Raw genomic sequence first — 21,637 nt, 5'->3', positions numbered from 1 at the left:
AAAACAGGTAGGTACTGAAAATTTTCACCACTGTTTCATTTAGAAGACTACTATTCCTTCCCTCTATTAATTTTTAATTTATGGTACCCAGATAAATCACATCAGGTTCTAGCTAAGCTCTGCTGCTAGGTCTGTACCTCCATTACAGAGAAGAGTATAGACTAAAGACTCAGTGTGGACTAATGTATTGAGGTTATGTAAACTTGAACTACCATGATAATTAAATGCTGTCAGGAGAAAATACAGGAGGACAGTTGTTAAGGATCCACAAGGCTTAAATGTGTTACCCTTGGCAAAGTAAAGGAAAAGAATTGTTCATTTTAGAGATGTAGCTGTAAAACTCAGCAGAAGTGCTTTCTAAAGGGATTTGCCTTTTCTCTTTTTCTTGTCAGTGTCATACAATACCAGTCCTTCCTCAGCTGATACATTAGTTGTTTCCTATTCCATTTCTTTTGGAAAGAAAAAGGTTGGGCTGTTTTTCAGCAGTGGTAGGAAGATAAATTTTAAAAGCAAATGGCCCCCAAGAGAGTACTGATCTTCCTGTATATATCTATTTTAGATTTCTCACAAATCACAGAAATTTGGCAATTAAAAACTTTTTGTTTGAATATTCACAAAAGGCAAAGAGTTCTCCTGTGTAACTAGATACTTCTCCTGTTATGTTTGTAGTTGTCCATGTGCATTTTTCATGACTAGGATTTTCCTTGCCATGTAGGATGTACAAGGGAGCCAGCACAGAGCCACTAAGCACCCACGTTTCTTGGGCTAATGGCTGGTTAGCAGAAAGTCTGCTGAACAATGACACTCAGAGTTCAAATAGGTTGAATTACCAAGGGCCAGAGGTGTTGGGCAAGAGTTTCCAGCTTCAGAGCCTTACAATAATATATCTTGGAAGCCATCTCCATCTCCTCAGCAGCAGCAGATGGATGCTGCTGTAAGAGCTTATGCAGCAGAAGGCAAACCTGATAGCTGGCCAAAGCTGTGAATGGAGGAGCTGCAACTATGTGGACTTTGTTTGAAGAGCAGTGTGAAATACCAGATCAGTTCTACCAAAAGGAGCAGGAAGTGTGGGTGATTGTGTAACAGGCAGTCTTATTTACTGTAGTGAAGTTTGGGAATAAAGGTGAAAATAATCTGTAAATGATGAGGCATTTTTGGTTTGCTACCTATTTTGATGTAGCATCAGATAATCAGATACTGAGGTTTTGTCTTCATTTCTGCTATGATCTTTAAAACTCTGTTGAAAATTTTGTGGGCACACTATCTTTTCAACTGTGAAGGAGTATTACATGCTTCTAAATATCTGTTGTTCTTTATCACTATGCATGAAAAAAATCAAGTAGTCTCACATCTATGTCAGCATTTACAGTATGAAGACTCTAGTGAAAAATAATGCACAGTATTTTAAACTGCAGTCTCTCTGAAGTTACTTTATTTGCCTGTATATCAGCAGTCTGAGTAGCAGTGATTAAAACTAATATTATCCATTGAACTAGTATTTACTTTTAAAGAATTAAATACGCAAAATGTATTACTTGTACTTCAGTAGAAATATATTCAAGAAAAATGCATTTGCTTTTAACACTTTCATAGAAAGTAATCCTCTGAAACTCTTGCACAATAGAAAGAAAAACAAGCCAATTTTCCATGTATATATTTCCACACAGTTGGATGTCATTGCTTCTCCTATAAATAAACCTGTAAAATAACAGGAGTAGCTGCTTATGAGTGCCTAAAGGTATTAACACTTTAAAGTGTGCAAGCTCATGTTATGTCACACCATTAATCTTTTTAAATGTCATCTCCTCTGACTTTTATACAATGTGTTTATAAAATGTTATGATAAAGAATAAACATATCAGCAATTTAATTCCTTGACTCTTAAAGGCTTTGGAGAGAGTTGCAGTTGGCCAAATGGTAAGTAATACTGTTTATTTTAGCCATTCTAAGATAAAATGTGTTTTTCCCCCTTGAATGTTCTTAATCCATGGCCTTTTATTGAACTTCTTCATATCTGGAATCTGAAATACTGGCCTACACTATGTCAAATCCTGATAGATAGCATGTGTCATCACAAAATCACATTTTTATTGCTGTGCTTGTACTTAGTGAATCTGTTTTCTTTTTACAATTAAGAGTCAGAGGAAAAAAAAGCACAGTTTAAAATTTAAGGCATCAAACTACCCTTCCTAACTTCCTTTGCTATCTTTCAGCTAATGCATAAATTCAGTGCAAATGTCCTTCTTATATTCCTGGTTTGGATCACTCTATCCCAATGTTTTATCAACTAATGTAAAAATAGACATTGTTATGACAAAAGCTTGAACCTGTTAGAAACATCATCATTCTCATTTTTAATCCCTGTATATTTTTTGTCTGTGAATATTTTGATTTATTGTTGTGCAAGTTACCCTTAAGGGATGGTGGGCACCAACTGTGCAAGTATTTAAAAGGCCAGACTGAAAGACTTCTTTCCATATTCAGTAAGCCCACTGACCCCAGCAGTCTTTTTCTGTGTATTTTTAATTGGCAATCCTTAACTGGTTTTATGCAAACATATTTTCCATAGACAAATGTATGAAATTCTTAGTATTATTTTTTTTAGCATAGTACTTTCTACATGGTTCAGACTGCAGTCTGATTGCAGATCATTCAGCTAGGTAATTACTTCTTTTGTCTTCAAAACAATGTAGATAATTGTTGTTTATTTTGCATATTAGAATTCAGATCATGAACTGTGCATTTTCCTCTGTTGTCTTTCTTTCCATCAAGAGAGTCTGGGTTTGTGGGTTTTTTTTCTTTCTTGCATTTATGCTTATGTTAGAATCTGACTTAAAAACATCATTTTAACTGGATGCAAGAACATTAGTAAATTATCCTCTTAAATCTGATATGACCAGTTGTAAAGTATATAACTCAATAAATAGTTAGGGAAGCCAATACTGGTTTTGTTACTCTGATCCTAATTTCAGTGCCAATTTTAAATCCTTGCTGTTGTAAAACTTTTTGCAGCTGCCTACAGAATCATTGTTTTATCGAGCTGTTCTTCAGGTTATTATAGAAGAAATTTATGGTGTCACCAAAAGGTAGGAAGCTCTGAATTCACAGAACACCAACCAAAGATTGATCTGATTCTCTTCCATCTCTATGTTGTATAGAAAGTATGTTTTGGAAAGCAGGACGTAGGAATCAGTCTCATCAGGTTGTATATACACATTGGTATTAAAATGCAAGATAGATTTGCTCATCCTCGATCCACCTCACAAATGTATTGCCCTTCATTAACCTGTAGCTGAAATAGGCCCCCTTTGGTATTGGGTACACAGGTAAAGCACATCTTCACCTGAGAACACTCAGCAAATGCACTGAAAAGTCAGCGTAGTCCTGGGCTACCCTGTCATGCAGAAGTCCTGGCAGCTTTGATACTGCAGATGGAAGAAGGCATTTCTGTTTGTCCTGAGTAAAACTGCTGACAGCTTGATGGCCATCATGGCTCTAAAGAGCTACTCACTGCCTGTGCCTACACTGGCAAATGCTGCTTCCTTGTAGGAATGGGATTTGGAAAGCTGCTGCTGAGGATCTGACATCTATATTATACTCTTCTGTGGTTGCAGTTGGATTAGATTTTATCTTATTCTGTGGGATGTATGCCTGTTAGCACTTGGAGCACATCCAGAATCACACCTTCCAGTTTAATTTAGTTTGAAAATAACCCATTTTTTGAGCTCTGATACTATTTCACGGTGTGAGCCAAGGCATGAGAGGTGGGAAAAAACAGAAAATTCACTTCAGAAGTATACTCCTGATCTAAAATAAGTGCTAATGCAAATACTCTTAAAATTTTTGCTGGATGTAGAGTCAGTCAGACAGCTTACCCTTCAGAAGGTCAAATTCCTGAAAGAAGAAATGCTTCTTTATTTTAAAATTGCATACAATATAACAAAAAAAGTCATGGCTGCTAAATTGCAGAGAAAAGAAAAACTGTGTGGTAGATTCTTCAATTTTTGAAGGAAGTATAATTTGGAGGAAATAATTAAGATTATATGTCTGTAATGAACACAATGGCTACCTTGGAAAGACCTGTCTCACCCCCATGTTTTGGGTTTTTTTCTGAGCAAGATGTTTAATGCCCATCTTCCTAGGAATGATGTAACAACATAATTATTAACTGATTCTCAGTCTGCATCAGCCTAAATGTTTAGGTGCATTTGAATATTAAATATGACAGCAAAAATTCTTTTCAATGAATGAGGGTCCTTGACAGCTAAACAGCATTAGAACTGCCACTGAGTGAAATCTTTTGAAATCTTTCTATTGGCTTCAGCTGTTTGTTCTGGGTTTTAGGTAAGGAGATAGGTTTTACTAAGAACAAAGAGGGAGAGAAGTAAGATACTAAGATACTTCTGTTCAGTTTTTCACTGAGAGGGTGCGGGGAGAGTGTATTTCTTGTTAAGTTATTCAGTAGCTGAAAATTCTGTACCTGAATATTTCACCCCTACTCTAGAAGAGAAATGTTAGACTCAGTCAAGAAAGTGAATTCAGACTTAAAAAAAAACTTTGTGTGTTTTTTCTCCAAGATATTTTAAGCACAGAGAAGAGAGCAAATATGAGTGGTCTGCTAGGATTCGTTCTTCCTATATGTTTTTTTAAGTTTTTGTGAATTATTTTAGCGTATTTTTTGAAACAACACACATTTTTGTCTGGCTTGAAGTGCAAGCTATTGAGTTGTGAACAGGACAGAGTTCTGGCATCATTTAGTGCAATAAAAATTGAAAGGATAAGAACACCGGGTAACAAGCAAAAGTGACATTTTTTCAGTTCAGTAGTTGCTATTAAATAAATTACAGCAGGATCATGGTAGATTATGGAAGTAATTTAGAAGTATAGAAGGAAATGTGTCATTGGAAATAATAATTTTGTCATTCATGTAAGGAAATAAAAAATGTTAGTAAAGAAATTAAAAAGAAACTTCAACTCTCTCAGAGTTTTAGGTAAAATAATAACTGTATTATAACCGTAATACAATTACACAGTTGCTGTGTCTAGAAGTTACTTCAAGTATTAGCTAGATTGTTTTAAGTGGAAGGAGGAAAAAGAAAAGTTGTTACTAACTTGGCAGTAGTAGCCATCCAACTGATTCATTTCTCCTGTTAAAAATATCTGAACTTTGTTGTTGGATGTATAAAAGCCTACACCTCAGTAATGTGTTTGCAGTGATCGACATGTTGGAAAAACCTTCTCCAAATCATCCTCCTTCATAGATTATGTTAGACGGTCTCTGAAAAAGCTGGAACTGGATGATTCAAAGGTGAGTCACTAGTGACTGTATGAAATTGTTATATCCATATAATTTCTTAAGTCAGCACCACAATGCAGTGTGTGAGCCATTGAGTTGATTTATGTCATATATTGCTGTGTGAACATTATATTTGAAGACTTAATACCTTTAAATTAGTAAATGTTAGGGAAACAGATGAAGATTTTAAATCACTTTGTTAGAGAAAAAGAAGTAAATATGAAGTAGAGATTTAAAACAATTTTGAGATTTTATTTATGTCCCTGAGTATCTTGTCTTATTCTTAGTCCTACAACTGCTCAATTGGTCAACAGATGGCAATATAGCATTAGGCACAGAATATGGCTGTGTGAAGATCACAACCATGTTGTGAGAACAAGTTGTGCAAAGGAGACACTAGAGAGTACTAGACAGATTGTTAACAAATTAAGTACAATCAAAGGAAAAGTGGGAGTGGCAAGCATGTAAAATATTTAAGGTAAATGTTGTTGCAGTCTCTGGTAAGGTTTAAAACCTGTAGTCAAAATGTCAAATCACTTAAAAGCTGCCAGGCACATCAAAGCATGAGCTAGGAGAAACAGGCAAAACCAAATAAGCGAGTAAATTCAATGACATTGGAATCATCCTGACAGCATTAAGAAAAGGACTTATGCCTGAAGTGTGTTGTATTTTAAAAGGATTATATTTAATTCTGTAGTTGGCAAATCACAACTAGAGAATGTAGTTACCTGTTTGCTTTTCTGTATGAATAGTACTAACAAGATGCATTCACCCCAGCTAGAAATAAAATTATGTCTTCCTTCATGTGTGTACAGTCACCCAAAAGCAATAGTGGACTGTTTGTGTAATAATCAGTTCACAAGATCATTGATTGAACTCTGCTACTGCAGATTTGTTCGCTGTTTTCTTTAAAACCAGTAAGCATAGAAAGTTTGTGTCAAGAGGTCTGATTTTAGATATGTTGCCTTTTGCTAAGAAGGGTCTGGACAAATGCAGGTTGCCCTGAGACAAAGATGTCTGTCAACACTACTTCAAGCTACACATTTATGTGGTTGCTTAAGACCTGATTCAAATAAATGCTTACTTTTGCTCATGTTTCTCCTCATTTTATGTGCAGCTGGCTGCATACTGAAGACTGGATTTTATGCTGATGTAAACAATATTATTTTTTATTTCCCAGCTATATTGAAATCTGCAACAGCACAAAACCAGTGCTATTTTGATACTATTGAGAGGAAAGTTGTTACTGCTCCCTTAACACTGGTTCTGACCCTGCAGTTTTCATGGTGGAGTCAGCACTGTATCTACACAATATTGGAGAATGTGTTAAATGCCTCTCTTCAGAAAAAAAAAAAATACTTACATAGCTAGAAATGTGATGAAGCCTAAACATTTGATCTGAAAGACAACAAAATCAAAGAGAAATTTATGTGGAATTTGGGTTTTTAGCTCTATTTAGAAATGAACAAAGGAGCAGCTGTACTGCACAGACCAAATATGTACTTTGTCTCTGGCAGTGGACAAAACCAATGCATTGGGAAGAGTATAAGGTGGGAGCAAGCATATATGAAGCACACTTCCAAAATAATCAAAAATGTCCTTGTCATTCACCAAAAAAAAAGGGAGGCAATCATTTTCTTAATGCATAAATGTATTTAGGTTATATTTAAAAAGCAGCTAAAACTTAGTGACATTGTGTAATACAACCAGAGAACTATGAGAAAAAATTGTTTCCATATGGGTCTCTGTTTCACATGTGCAATGATGTTTTCTAAAATACAGAAGTCAAGAAACTGTGAGTCTCCAGTCTTTTACTAGGCTTATCAGAATACTAAACAGAATTTCATCTCTGTATGATAATAAAAGTACTGGAAAGGAAAATAGAGGAGTAGAAGCACTGTTTTTAGGAGTCCCTGCCAGGGTTTGGTAGCTTGTCATGTATGGTAAAATCTTGCATGGTTTTTATCACTGAAGCTGAATCTGTACTGTGGGATGTAAACACTCTTCTAAACTTAATGGTTCATGATAAGCCTCACAGCTGCTTCCTTTATACACACCAATACCTTTGTTTCTGATCAAAAGGTAGCCATGGGCAATCCAGTCATTTTCCAGTGTGGACAGTTGTGGAGGCAGGATAAAGAGTGCAAGTATATAGAACACCTAACCTGCCTTGATACTCATTTTTGTAAGTGTGTGCCCTTTGCTAAATGTTACACTGGTAAAGACACGCCAGGCATAATTATCCAAATACTAAGGTTTTTTTGGCTGTTGATTTTAAGTAAAGATAAGTTCTTGAATCCTGCCAATAATTCATGTGAAGAAACCCCTCTGTGTCTTTCCTTTGTGAAATAGATATGAAGTTTTTGCTTATGTGAAGCAAGAATTAGACTCTTTATAAAAAGAGTCTCAGTCAGAAATGAGTTAGAGTGAGACAACATAGTATAACAGTTTCTCTACCAAAAAAAAGGCATTTATCAATAACCTAGCACCATTCATTGTTAAGAATTACTGTTCAAGGGCTGAAGTTTCCTATTAAGTGAGCCAAAATAATTTCCTCCATCCATGGTGTTTCTTTTTTAGTGTGGTAGAGTCTGTCAATTAAACACGTAGATGCAAATGAAATCCTTTTTTCTGTCTTGGTACAGGACCATTCCCTTCACACATCACTTCAGTAGTAAAAATGAGGTTTAAACCATGACTACTGAATTTCTGACAAAACATTCTCATTCTGTGAGGGCAGGGAAAGGTCTTGTAGAGTGAGCATGATGCTTCACAGGTATGGTTATATTGCTTATAGCTTCAGAATTAATGGAATTGCTGTCTGAGCTATGGATCATAAAATGATGTTAATGATCATCTAGTTCCAACCCCCCTGCTGTGGGCAGGGACACCTTTCACTGGTTGCTGAAAGCCCCATCCAGCCTGGCTTTGCACATTGCCAGAGATGGGGCATCCACAGCTTCTCTGCACCACCTCTGCCATGTCTCAGCACCCCCATAGTGAAAAATTTGTTCTTATGTAATCTAAACCTATCCTCATTCATTTGAAAGGCATTTCTCCTTGTCCTGTCATTACATGCCTTTGTGAAAAGTGCCTCTCCACGTGTCTTGTAGGTCCCCTTTAGGTGCTTTTAGGTCTCCTTGGAGCCTTCATTTCTCCAGGCTGCACAGCCCCAGCACTCTTAGCCTGCTGGCCACAACTCTTTTAGTGCAGCCATTCTGCAAGTTCCTTACCCACCCAGTGGTCTCCAGTTTAGAGACGAGGATGTCATGTGGTATAATGGGAAATGTTTTGCACAAGTCCAGGTAATGATGTCAGTTGCTCTTTCCTTATCTACAAATGCTGTAACCCCTTCATAGAAGGCCACCAGATTTGAAGGCACAATTTGCTGTCAATGACCATGTTGGTGTCACCAGTCACCTCTTTATTTTCTATGTGTCGTAGCACAGTTTTCAGGAGGACCTGATGCATGATCTTAGGCATCAAGGTGAGACTGACTGACCTGTAGTTACCCAGGCCTTCGGTTTTTTCCTTTTTGAAAATGAGTTATGGATTATGTTCCCCTTTTTCCATGGGAACTTTACTAGGCTGACATGACTTCTCAAATATGCTGGATAGTGTCTTAGCAACTTCTGCCAGTTCCTTGAGCTAACCTGAATATATGCAGCTGTAGTGGGAACTAACAAGAATTTTTGCAAGAAATGGGGACTTTTAGCTTAAGATTTCTTACTATCTTAATGTCTACCCCACAACCAGTATCAGTGTGGATATCGTGAAATGACAGTGAATATCTGAAACTGGTTGGTCTTTGCTAAGAATATTTGTAATTTGGTATGTTTTATTGTGTTCAACCGTTGCGCAAACACGGAGCCAAAGCCAAAACAATGCTCTCCACTTTCCCCTGCATCCTGAAACAGCAATTAACTGAGACAGTCAAAGCAGTCAAAAAATGAAAGTACTACATGGATTTACACACTTAATGCATTTTACAATTGTTGAAGAGTTGACTTTCTTCACTGTTTTCTTGGACAGAAGGAATTCCATCTCACAGACTTCCTGTGTCCTTTGTTAGTTAGGGAAGTCCTAAACTTGCATAGCACTCTATGAAGTGTAATGCTGTTTTTAAGCATAACTGTTTTTCACATAGACAAAATATTATCCCAGTTATGGCACTGTAGCATTTTACTCTGACAAGGAGTCTTAAGAGATGTGACTCGTATCTCAATTAGGTATAATTATAAATAATATAGATTCCATTAATTTGAAGTGAATTTTAAACAAAGTTCTAAATAAACTTAAGTCTTTCAGTAATTTCATTATCCGTTTTACGTTGTTTTACAATATATAACATTACGTTATTTTTAACTACCTTAGTCATGGAAAAGTTATAAAATTTCCTGTTAGGTATGTTCTCCCAAATGTTTTGAACTGATCTAAGTCACTGCTCTGCTAGAAGGATTGCCTTACAGCTCTCTTGTACTCTCGTTAGTGTTCCTGATAGTGCTGGTGCAAGTAGAGAGAGGAAGCATGGAATTGTGCAGTCAGTGCAGGAAGAAGCAGTCCCTTTGAGGTAGCGAAGAGGAATTGCATCTAACAGACTGTGGAATAGCATCCTTAGGCTGTTTCTTCTCTGGAGGACATGTGCAGCATTGGGCAGTAAAAGAGACTTTGATTCAGTGAAAATACTCTTAGTCTAGAAAAGGATACAGAGCTAAAAAAATCCTCTCTGAACAAACATGAAGTGTGGTATCAGTAATTGCCCCACACCTTGTGCCTGAACATCTTCTTTTCAGCCTGTGCTCTATCAGCATGCCTGTGGGACTGCAGTCCAAGCTGGCTGTGCCCAGGTGTGTGGTATCTCACATGCTCTCAGAGCTCTGCTGCTTTCACAACAGATCACTGCATTCACAAAGGATCAGTCAGCCCTATGGCTCATGCTTAGTGCCATCTGCACCTCATGGTATTTAAGGTATATATGGTATACCTATATGGTATTGTAACATGTAGGTCACTGAGACCTTGCCAGGTTGTCCTGCTTGTTCTGGCTGTTGAAGTGACCACATCAATCCACAAAGAAATCAGTTCCAAACAAAGCTTGCACCACCATCACAATGCAAAGAGACGAGGCCCTTTTGTTGACAACCTGATAAAGACCAGGAGACATTGTAGCTGTATCGGGGAGGAAATACTGGCCAAAATGAAATGAAGGTCACTTCAGTGTCAGTAACAAAAGCTAGATCTTTGAGTGCAGAGTCATTATTAAGATAAATGTATATATTTGAGTTTTTTCATGTTTATAGTATCAACATCAAAATGTAAGAAAAAAGTTCAATGCATGTATATGCAGAATTTTTTTTTTGATACACAAATGAATGACAACACAGAGAACAGTTGCTTGGACAACTTCAGTGGCTGAATGGGGCTTGCTTTGCATGTGGAAGTACAATTCCTCTTCAAAAATGCCAAGAGTAAACTACTCCCACTTCACCTTAGAAGGAGAGCTGAAGTTTGTGTTAGCTACGGAAGGCAGGTGGAAAGCTGTTGCAGTTTCAGCCAATGGACACTTTCTCTCTTTTCCAGCTGAGCTGTTGCATTGAATTGGTTTGCTCACCAAACTGCTATGTGAGGCACAGCTTGGAATAGTACCTAGTCTATGTCCAATGCAGCAGGATGTGTTCAGTCAGAATGTGTGGTAGGCAGGGAAGGAATGGAAAAGCACATACTTGAGTACAGCAGTGTGCAAGAGACATTTTTGACCCACTTTTTATTTGCCAAACATTTCACAGCTTGTTTTCTTTTAATTTGAATGCTTCATCTTGAAAAATGGAGAACATAAAGGAAGCAAAAGTAGAAAGGTTCCAAGATCACATTTTTCCAAATAAAGATCTTTGTATTTTAATTCCAAATAGCCTGTAATTTCAAAAATCCATTATACTAAAACCCTATTAATACTCAGTTGAAATGAAAAGCTTATAGGGCAGAGGTTAAATAAACTATTTTGTTTATTTCATGACCAGTATATTTTAGTTGGTTTGACTGTTTAGAGGGGAAGAGAAAAACAAAAAGAACTCTAAAATATTTGCACAGCTTCACAGGAAATAAAATAGCAATAAGACCAAAAAAATTCTTCTTAGTCCACATTAGTACTGCTGGATAAGCTACTCAGCCTTGCCTTTGCAACTGGGAGAATGTACTTTCTAAATTAAAAAATAAGACTGAAATACTACAAAAGTTTTTTCTCATCTCTTGTTTTAAAGCAGAGTTAGAATTATGCATCATTCCTGAAAATAGTATTTGTCGGATCTTTTAAAAGCTTCTTGTGATTGAGACTGACAACCTTGCCAGTCCTTAATTAACCTCTAAGAGAAAATGTTTCTTCTTGTTTTTGGCTGACTGGTTTGTTTGGGGTTTTTTTCACTGCAATCCAAGCCCATTAGTTCATGCCCTATCCACTACAGACACAGTGAACAAACTGTTCCCAACTTCTTGGTGATAGCCTTGTAAGAACTGTTATTATCCCCATTCTCAATTTTGTCTCATTTAGCCTCATCAGTTCCAGTTCTCTGAGTCTTTTTTCATAGGTCATGTTTTCTAGATCTCTGATCTATTTTCCCTCTCAGGACTTTTTCAGACAGTTCATTTCTTTCTTTGAAATCTGATGCCCAAAAATGGATGCAGTGTTCCAGCTAGAGCTTTTCCACTGCCAGAGTTGAAAGATTACTTCCTGCACTTTGCAGGCTGTTCTCTCATACATGTCACAGAATGGTGATTGGTTTTCTTTGGATTTTTTTTTTGCAGTAGCACAACTGTGACTCGCACTCAGCTTATGATCTGCTCTATCTTCCAGACTGTCCTTTGGTGCTCCCCATCCTGAACAGCTGATTATTTCTGCCTTCTGCTTTTCTGCACAGCATTTCAAACTTCTGCACTAAGCAATGCTCCAGTTTACGAAAGTTATTTTAAGTTCTGGCAATGCCTTCCTGTTGCACATTTGCAGACTTAGCTAATGTGGTTTCTGTTCTATTGTCTGAATTCTTAATGAAAATATTGCATTCCTTAATGGACCTCCAGTCAGCAGGTCGTTCCAGTTGCTCAAAGACTCATTAAGAGCCACATTCTGGTTATGGTCGTTCAAACAGTCTTGCTGACTTTTTTGTACTTTATACTGAAGTTTGTTTCCCAAATTTGCCTATAAAATTATATGGGAAATGTTATCAAAAATCTTTTTGAAGTCAAAATAGATGAGAACCAGTTGTTTTTGTCTGTCATGAATCCTTTTACCCTCCTTACAAGTGAAGTAGACTGACTTGTGATTTATTCTTGATGAATTTGTGTTGATTATTACTCATTTGCTCATCTTTCACTGGTTTAATTCTCTATTTGTTCCATTTTTTCATCAGTGCATTGGATCTGAAGTGTCTGCTCTATAATAGACATATATATCTGCTATCTGTCTGACATACTCTCTTTGAGAACTTCTCAGTGACAATGAGTAATAGTTCTGAGGTCACTTCAATCCCTTCTTGGCTGTCCCAGGATAAAGTTTATAATACTCACCTGATTTGAAAACTTATATATTTTTTAAATGTTTCCTGGTTTGTTCCCCTATTTTAGACAAAGATTTTACTTCTTTACAACTGTATTAGCTACATGCTCTCAGATCATCTGATTCTTCTGACAAAATGTGCAAAAATTTATTATCACTTCAGCTTTCCTAGTCCTTTGCCATAGAACCATTTAGGCTGAAAAAGACTTTTAAGAGCAGCTATTCCAACTGTTAACTCAGCACTGTAAGTCCACCACTAAGCCATGTCCCTCAGTGCATCTCCATGTCTGTCAGAGCTGTTACTTTTCTGCTAAGTTTGGACTCCCTCATTCCATAGCCATGACAGAACAGCCATCGTGCAAAACTCCCAGTACTGCATCAGGCTCTTCCAGCTCTGCTCTTCCCAGCAGCCTCCATCAGCAATAATGCTGCAATCCTACCTCCCACTTCTTTGGCCAGCTCAAGTGTGTTGTTCAGTGTCCAGGACTGTGGCCAGCAGAGCAGACACATCATGACCTTCAAAAGCCAGGAGATGTGGTGGTCTGGCTGCCCTTTAGAGAACATGCTTTGTGAAGAGCACTCATGGTCGCAGCTGCTCTGCTGCACTGGCCAGCAAGGGCTGAAAAGGCTTGGTCAAGTTCCTGGACTGTCTGTGTATGAAATTCAGGCCCAAACTGTGGCATTTACAGTCATAGCAGCAGTGCTGGCTACTCTCCACTTCACTGTGTAATTCTCATTTAAGGATGACTGGAGTTTTCTGAATAATGGATATATCTCAGTATTTCATGTCAGTGGAAAATGCTGTGTGAAGAACAGTTACTCTAAATAAAAACTGACAAACTGCTATTGTAAAATTATTAGAAATATTAGCAAAGTGCTAATTTAAAAAATGAAACACAGATTTCATTTTGTAGTGCGACAATATTTAATTCTGAAGTTCCCTTGAAAAAGTAACGACAATAACTGATATCTTTTTTTTTCATCCCTTGCAGCTCCCAGACAGCTGTATAATGGATTACTATGAAAAGTACAAGGACAGAATGAATGAGCTTGAAGCATTTAATATGGTAAAAGTTGTAGGATTATTACTACTACCTTGCATATATATGTTCTAGTCTAGAACAAAACCCTGTTAAGTTTTATGTGGAGGTGGACTGTCTCACACTGTGGTATGCAATCTCAAAAAACAAAGCAGTTCCCCCTTCCATACTTTGGAGCATATCCTATTCCAGAACTATATTAGGTGTAAGTAAAGCAATAAAGTGAACACATGGTAGATTCTTTTTCAAGAGGGATTATTGCACTGGAAAATGGAATGTCAGTCTCCTTTTTAAATCTAGACTGGTCTCCATGCAGTTATTTCATAAAAAACTCTTTTTATTGAAATTCATTATTTCCCTCTTTAAAATTGTTCTGCTACATTTAATATTATTTTCTTGTTGGACAATGTCTGAAAAACAACTAAATAACATAGTTCCCTGACTTTATGGCATTCCATGTATTTTTGATCTTTAATATAAACTGTTTTGAAGATGGCCATCCCATAGGGAGAACTAGCAAGGTGACATTTATACAACAGAACCCCTAAAAAATGATTGACCTTCCTGGAATTCTTGTGAGGAAATGTAGCCATTTGGAAGTGTATTGCCTGTCTTTCCCAAAAGGATTGTAGCATCTAATCTTTCTTTCAGTTGAAGGTTGTTCTGGCTCCTTGCATAGAAGTTTTGATACTTCTGGATCGTCTTTGCTACCTCAAGGAGCAGGTATTTTTGCATTCTCTTTTATGATACCTAAAGGCTACATCACAGAAATGAGGCCATTTCAGTCAATTTATTACTGTGCAGACAAAAAGTCTCTGTTGCCGAATTATTATTCTCATCATATTTGCAAAAGTATAAGCATTCATTCCATTTAGTATAAACATATGCCCAGCAGATGTTTTTATTTTCAACAAAGCAGCAACAGTAAAGTTTATGCTCTTTTAATTATATGGTAATTACTCGTCAATAGATAGTAAAAAATCAATTAATTAAAGATGTATCAAATCTCATTTTATACGCCATAATGAGATATTTAATAATTTAAAATTTTTGGAAATGCTAAACAAATACTGTGCTGTTAATACTCGAACTTTCAATTAATGTGCTTTGGAACATATTCGAAAAAAATTTTGAATTAGATCCAAACTGTTTATGACTTTCTTTTACTGTTTCTTAATTAAGATCAATAAGTGTGCTTTTTCTAACTGTATGGGTCAGCTGAGGTACATTTGACTAACATACAGCCTGGATATATTTTACAAGTATAGATCTGGGATATAATAAGCAAATGCTACTACATTTACTCCACAATGATTTCCCGTATTACACTGTTTCTTCTAACACTGATTTGGAGCTTGGCCTGGTTAACTTGAAAGCACTGGTAATACTTTTTCTGCACCAGTAAACATTTTTCACACAACTAATAATTTCCTAAGAGGAAATGGCAGCATCTTCCAGCTTCTGTTCTGGGCCACGGTCAAAGTGAAATTTTAAAATAAAGTTGAAACTCATTCATATGAATAGCTGTGGTTTTCCCCCATAAACCTTTCATTTTAACAACTCCATTTTATCATAAGTGAAAAGTCACTTTATTCTCTGTCACGGTGCACTTGGAACAACTGAATTGTAGTAAATGTATGCCTTTGTTCTAACTGGTATTGTTACAGAGAGGCAATTTGAAATAGTTAAATAATGATGTATTTTCCCAAATGCCAACTGGTTAAAAATTGCATAGAAATATGTATGATTTCCAAGGTGGGAGATCAAACGTGCTGCATATAGCACTAATTCACCTTTTCTAAATGTAATTTATGCATGGATTTTATCTTGTACTGAATGATTCACAAAATGTGTTTAGGAAGAAAAATAAAAGTTATAAAGTCAAATGCAGCATGATGACCAGATCCAGCCAGTCTGATTCATTTGAAAAGTCAGTTACTTAGCTTCAGCAGTAGAATGTGCAACATAAAATGAGTATGATGTGATCCTTAATTTCTTTGCTCTAATTCAACCAAGAAGCAGAGCTTTATTGATGAAGCAGGTGGGAAGCTATCGCTTGATAGCACCAGAAAGAATTAAATTACTTTAAAATTGATCCTGTTATGGGCGTCCTTTTTTCACCACAAACTTTCCCCCATTTTCTTATTATATAAGTGTTTTTCCTGCTTTGCATTAGGATCATTCTATTTATTTTCAATTTTGTATTTCAAAATGTGGACTTATTACAATATTTTAGCTTATAAGTCAAACAAATTTTTATGCACTTCAGTCATGTGTCATTTGCAGGAAAACATTGCCTGGTCTGGACTTGTGAAGTTATTCGATCCTGTGAAGTCCCCGAGATGCTATGCAGTTATTGCCCTGAAGAACCAGCCTTGTTCTTAAGTGGAAGCAAATTGCAAAGAGATTGGAAATTCTGAACTGGTAGTGCTGTTTCCTCCCTTTTATTCTGTTATTTTTTATTGATTCCTCAAGTAAAATGTTTGCTTTTCAGATGCAAAAGAAAAAAGTGCAATGCTTCTTTGAATCTTCAGAAATAAATATCTCCTTTATAAATATGATTGCTTCCTTATGTAATTTATTAATGTTGAACATCTGACTTAGCTATAAATGTTACGTTATAAATGTGATTATTATTTTAAATAGCATTTATATTTCTTCTTTTTAAGGTATTATGCTTGTATATTCTTTCTCTTGATACTTCTAATCTCAAGATAACCTCAATTTTTACTTGTGGCTGGCATCAGCAGTCTCGGACTAGGCTCAATTTTTCTTTTCTGGATTCAGATGGTGCAGAGTATCAACAGAAAAAAACCCTGCACTGTAAACAAGAGGCTTGTAGGCACTCAGTTTGTGGTAACTGGGAGTGGGGCTGGGGCCAAGGCTCATCCCCAGTGGGCTGCAGCTGTGGAAAGCAGGTGAGCAGCATCGACAGCAATGAGCCCTGGAGTGCCCAGGGGCACTGAGCAACCACCAAAGGGAGCAGAGGGCACACAGGTGCACTGCATCAACATCAGGGGTATAAAAGGTTGGGCTAAAGGACAAGAAGAGCAGATGCTTGCTGCCTTCTGGAGTGTTGTCAGTCTGTATGGGCATGTGCCTGAAGCCTTCTGATGGGGTATGGTGTTCCTCTGTGGGGGTGAATGCTTAAAGCCTCTGAAATTGTATGAGGGTACTCTGTGTGTTGTGGCCATCTCAACTGTGGCGTGTGCTGTGCCATATGCTGTGGCAGAGGCTCATAGGCTAATAGGATCTCTGTACTGCATCTTCTTCTGGTCATCAGGACCAGCTTATTTATAGAACAGCCTAAGTAGTGGCTACCTGCAGAGGACAGTTTTATATCGACCCCTTCTTCATTCAGGCATTTTCCTGGCACGCACTTGCTTGCCTGTCACTCTGAAAGTAAAATATGTGTGCTCTAATCCTGTGGGAGATTTCCCAGTGCTTAAGAATCAGCTGCCCTGCTGGGGTTCAGTCTGTAATCTTGGGGTTGTGTTGGAAAGCTATTATCTGGCCCAAATCTGTTGGGTATAAATACTTTGGTACCCAAATGAATTAAAACTTCCCGGGCAGTTTCTTTTTAGCTGTGCTGTGTTCATGAGTGGGAAATTTATTTGTTGATGCATTTATCTCAATGGGTTGCCTAATTAAACTTGCAGATCTCCCATCAATTAAAAAAGAAAAAAGTTTGTTTTCTAAGTCCTAGTGCTTTTACTAGAATTTTCTAGCATATGTAAAATATAATTAACTACTAGTGCACAGAAAAAAAGGACAACAAATAAGTAATAAAATACAGCATTAAAGAAAAAGGGGGGAAAGAAGAAAGGAGGATACACATGGAAGATAAGAATAACAAAAAATATTTTTGTATTAATTGTGTAATGACAGTAATGAGACTGAGATGTGGAATGGCTTTTACTCTGATGCACTTTGTGAAATATTATGAGAGCCTGTGGACATGACCACTCAAGAAAAGAGAAGTTAGGTAATTTTCTAACACGCCTCATCTTTCTTGATATATTCATTCACTTGGAAGAAATATTTTGTTTTTATATCTGTCTAAAATCACTGCTATCTCTTTTAGAACTCCAGTCCTTAAGTCCATGGTTCCAGTATGAGATTCTGATATTTGTTTGGTCTGAGTATATTCAATCCCTAGAGCTGCTGAACATCTTCAGTGCCCAAGGAAATTAATCGAAGCTGCTGGTCTGGAGCAGTAGAGCTAAGAGGAAAATGAGGGCTTCCATATATGCTACCTTTTGTTATACAGAGAGTACTGAGGAAACTAACAAGCTGCTTGCTGAATTTTTTTCCCAGGAGAGGAATCAAAAGAAAGAAAATCGCTTCCTAACCTCTAAGCATCTGGAAGGAAGAAACCAATAATATCTGATATAAAAATGCAGTGTAAAGTACATGATGTTAAAAAGAAAAAAGGTGAACAAAAATCCTAGAAAAATAGATTTTGTTATATTATGTTCTGCTAAGACAGGATGACTAATTGTTACTGAAGTGTTAGTGTTGTCATCCCTATCTTATGTGCTGTTGAAAAAGTATACTTGGGGAAGAAATTGCCTTTTTTCTGTTATGAGTCTCTTCTTCTTTTTTTGGACCGAATTCTAAAAACTGGGTATATATGATGCTTAAACAAAGCAAGCATAGTTTTCCCCTGAGAACAAGGGCTTGAAAGTACCTTTTTATGGCCCAAAAATATTCATTTGAGCAAGCCCTGTCTGGTTTAATCTGAAAACAGTTGAAGTTGCAAAGGGTATACAGACTAGTGTTAATTTTATGTGATATGTGTGTGATGCTAGGTAAATTCAAAGATGAATTTTTATTACTATCTTAAGAGAACATTTGCAACAGTTTAGAAAAACAAGCACATCTCTAGGATTAGCACTAGTGCTTGTCTACTGTTTTAAAAGGGTCTGAATAAATTTGCATTCCCTCCCCCAGCAGCTTCTCAGGCTCTTTCAGTACTTTTCATGCACTTTGTAGTCTATGCAGGCAAAACCAGGCAATGTGCTTCTTAGAATAATAACTATCAAGAGGTTTATATGATGAGTTTGGATTCAAGCAAAGTCAGTTGCTGTCTGCTCTCAAAGCTGTTTCAAAGCTCTGGGTGCCTGAATACCTATGAGTTATTGTTTACACAGTGGAAAAATCCCTGACAGTAATCAAGATGAATAAAACCACTTTTCTTCATGGTTATTGCCAGAAGTTCTCCCATAAAGAAAACTGTATCCTAAATTCGAAGAAGTCTTTTGATAGGAAAGAATCTCCATTTTCTTTCAGTGTGACAGACCATTATTTTGCTGTGCTCCCTAAGGAACAGAGGAGATACCTGCTTTCCATCAGGCATTTGCCTGATTCTGTTTGTGGCACAGCAATGCATTCCCTAACAGGTTCAGTGTTTTATTCGTCTTTCTTAGGGTTGAAACTTGTTCTTAGATGGAGGAATAAGAGTATATGCAGGGTGTGTGTGCAACATTAATATTCTACAGGTCAGTGCAGCCCTAAAATCTGCAAGCCTATTTTTGTGACAGCTGTAATTGGGCAGGTGGAATGGGGTTCCTCAGGGGCTGGTGCGGTTTAACACCCTTGCTGGAGACATGGACAGTGAGATGGAGTGCATCTCAGCAAGTTTGCAGGTGACACCAAGCTGTGTGGTGTGGTCAGTGTGCTGGAGGGAAGGGATGCCATCCAGAGGAACCTGGACAGGTGTGAGAGATGGACCTGCAAGAACCTCATGAAGTTCAACAAGGCTGAGTCGAAGGTCTTGGACCTGGTTTGGGGCAATCCTGAGCACAAACACAGGCTGGGCAGAGAATGGAATGAGATGAGCCCTGAGGAGAAGGACAAGGGGGAATGGTCTCAAACTGAAGGAGGGTAGGTTTAGGTTAGATGTTAGGAAAAACTGATAAGCCACTGGAACAGGGTGCCAGAGAAGTTATGGACTCCTCATCCCAGGGAGTGTTCAGGCTCAAGTTGGATAGGACTCTAAGACCTGGTCTAGTAGAGCATGTCCCTGCCTGTGTCAGGGGGTTGGAACTAGATGATCTTCGTGGTCCCTTCCAAGTCACCCCATTCTGTGATTCTAGGTCTCATTTCTCACTTGTAGCATCACACCACAAAAAATGTTGTGCTGTTTTAGTTCCTGGGATTTTAGTTTCAAGTGTTTTTTTTCTGATTAAATATTAGGTATGTTTTATGGTAAGTTATCCTCTTCATTGACATTATTCATTACTGTTGAAGTGCTTAATATCTGTTCAGAGTTAACATGCTTTTGCTATGTCTTGATGGGCTTAAAATCTTGAAACTCTATGTCCTGTGATGGCATAAAATGTGAACAGGGAAGCATGTGAAATATATTTGGCTTTGTGGCAGCAATGTCTTTTAAATGACTGGAGTACTTATTGGCTTATGTTTACTTCTTTCCTAAAAACTATCCTGAGTGTGTCTTTATATTGCCAAATATTACTGGTACTAAGGGCAAGTGGTAAAACAGGATTGGCACCAAGGAAGTCCTCCCTGCTTATGTGTGAACTAGCCAACTTGGTGTGGTGCTTGAGACTTTCCCAGGGAAGTAACTGAATACCCAGCATTGTTAGCATCTTTAAATCTCTTTATCCCATGCATTTTAGCATTCTCACTGATATCTCTTCTCCTTCTTCCTGATGTGTAGCCTAGTGCACTAAAAAGAGGAGAATTCATGCTAGGCTGTGGGCCATGAAGAATTTTCAGTATTTGTAAGCAAATTAGAACTGAGGTACAGTTGTCCAGACACTCAAGCCAGCCATCTAACCTTTAGAACTGTACTTTAGCTCCCTAAGTTTCTGAAATCCATTCAAAATTTGAATTCCAAAATCCTTCCAGATGGGAGCATGGCCTAATTCTCTGGGAATCCAGCTGCAGTTCTCTCCCTATCTGAAATAACTAACTCAGATTGGTGGGTCTATATCCTGTATCTCCAGGCAACTGCTGAATAAGATGGTTTCTTTGAATTTGCTTATCCCTGCTTGTTATCTCTGTCAATGTTGTATTTTAGTGCACTTTGAGATAGAGCAAAATCCTTCTGAGATTTAGGATGCCTCAGAGAAGCTATACCACAGTTATGCTTCTTGTTGCTTTCTGCCTGAAATTAATTCCTGATGATCAGAAAGATTAGTAAGCACCAGACATCCTGAGAGGCATAGGCTATTAAAAATTACTGTGCACAATATCTTCTCTTCACAAGTCTTTCTCAATTCAAGAGCTCCAAAGCATTTTCTTCACAGGAATTCCAGAGCACATTATCATGAAACTCAGGCGTCTAAGGAAACCCACCAACATAATGAAGATTGACCTCCAACTACTAAAACATGCTGTTGTTCACCAATCTTCCCAGTATAAACCTACATTCTCTTCAAGGCTGTTTGCAATGTCTGTATCAAACTGGAAACAAATAGACACTTGTCTCACATTCACAGTGATGCTGTTAATGAAATCACAAGAGAATGGCATTCTAGTCTCTGCTTTATGCTAAAAGGCCACAGAACCCTTAGAATAGGTGTGCCAAACATTCAAAGATTTCTTCTGATACCATTATTGAAATCCTGTGAGCAGATGTGTTCAGTCAGTTCGGTCTGTGATTTCAGTCACTTGGCTGTCATCAACAGGTCTGCAGTGTCCTGTGGTTTCTGTTCCACAGGTGGACCTTGGACCAGGAATACATTTGTCCACATGGTGAAGTATTTCAACTAATTACTAGGAGTGATA

General features: G+C 37.5%; 1 protein-coding gene across 3 annotated transcripts in view; it reads left to right on the top strand.

The window, feature by feature from the left end:
* The window catches only part of METTL25 (methyltransferase like 25), a 44,414-nt gene extending 27,974 nt beyond the window's left edge, over positions 1-16,440 (top strand). For 2 of the 3 annotated variants that reach the window (XM_063154950.1, XM_063154951.1), the window contains exons 7-12: positions 1,888-1,917; positions 3,013-3,086; positions 5,215-5,308; positions 13,835-13,909; positions 14,534-14,605; positions 16,169-16,440. In XM_063154950.1, the coding sequence (XP_063011020.1) occupies positions 1,888-1,917; positions 3,013-3,086; positions 5,215-5,308; positions 13,835-13,909; positions 14,534-14,605; positions 16,169-16,267 (444 nt within the window). In that variant the 3' untranslated portion in view covers positions 16,268-16,440. The remainder of the gene's footprint in view (positions 1-1,887; positions 1,918-3,012; positions 3,087-5,214; positions 5,309-13,834; positions 13,910-14,533; positions 14,606-16,168) is intronic. The other variant, XM_063154952.1, reaches the window with a different exon arrangement.
* Positions 16,441-21,637: the final 5,197 nt, after the last annotated feature.

Source organism: Melospiza melodia, chromosome 4 (assembly GCF_035770615.1).
Source record: "Melospiza melodia melodia isolate bMelMel2 chromosome 4, bMelMel2.pri, whole genome shotgun sequence".
NCBI lineage: Eukaryota > Metazoa > Chordata > Aves > Passeriformes > Passerellidae > Melospiza > Melospiza melodia.
Note: the sequence above shows the minus strand (reverse complement) of the source record. Positions and strands in the feature narration are given on the sequence as shown.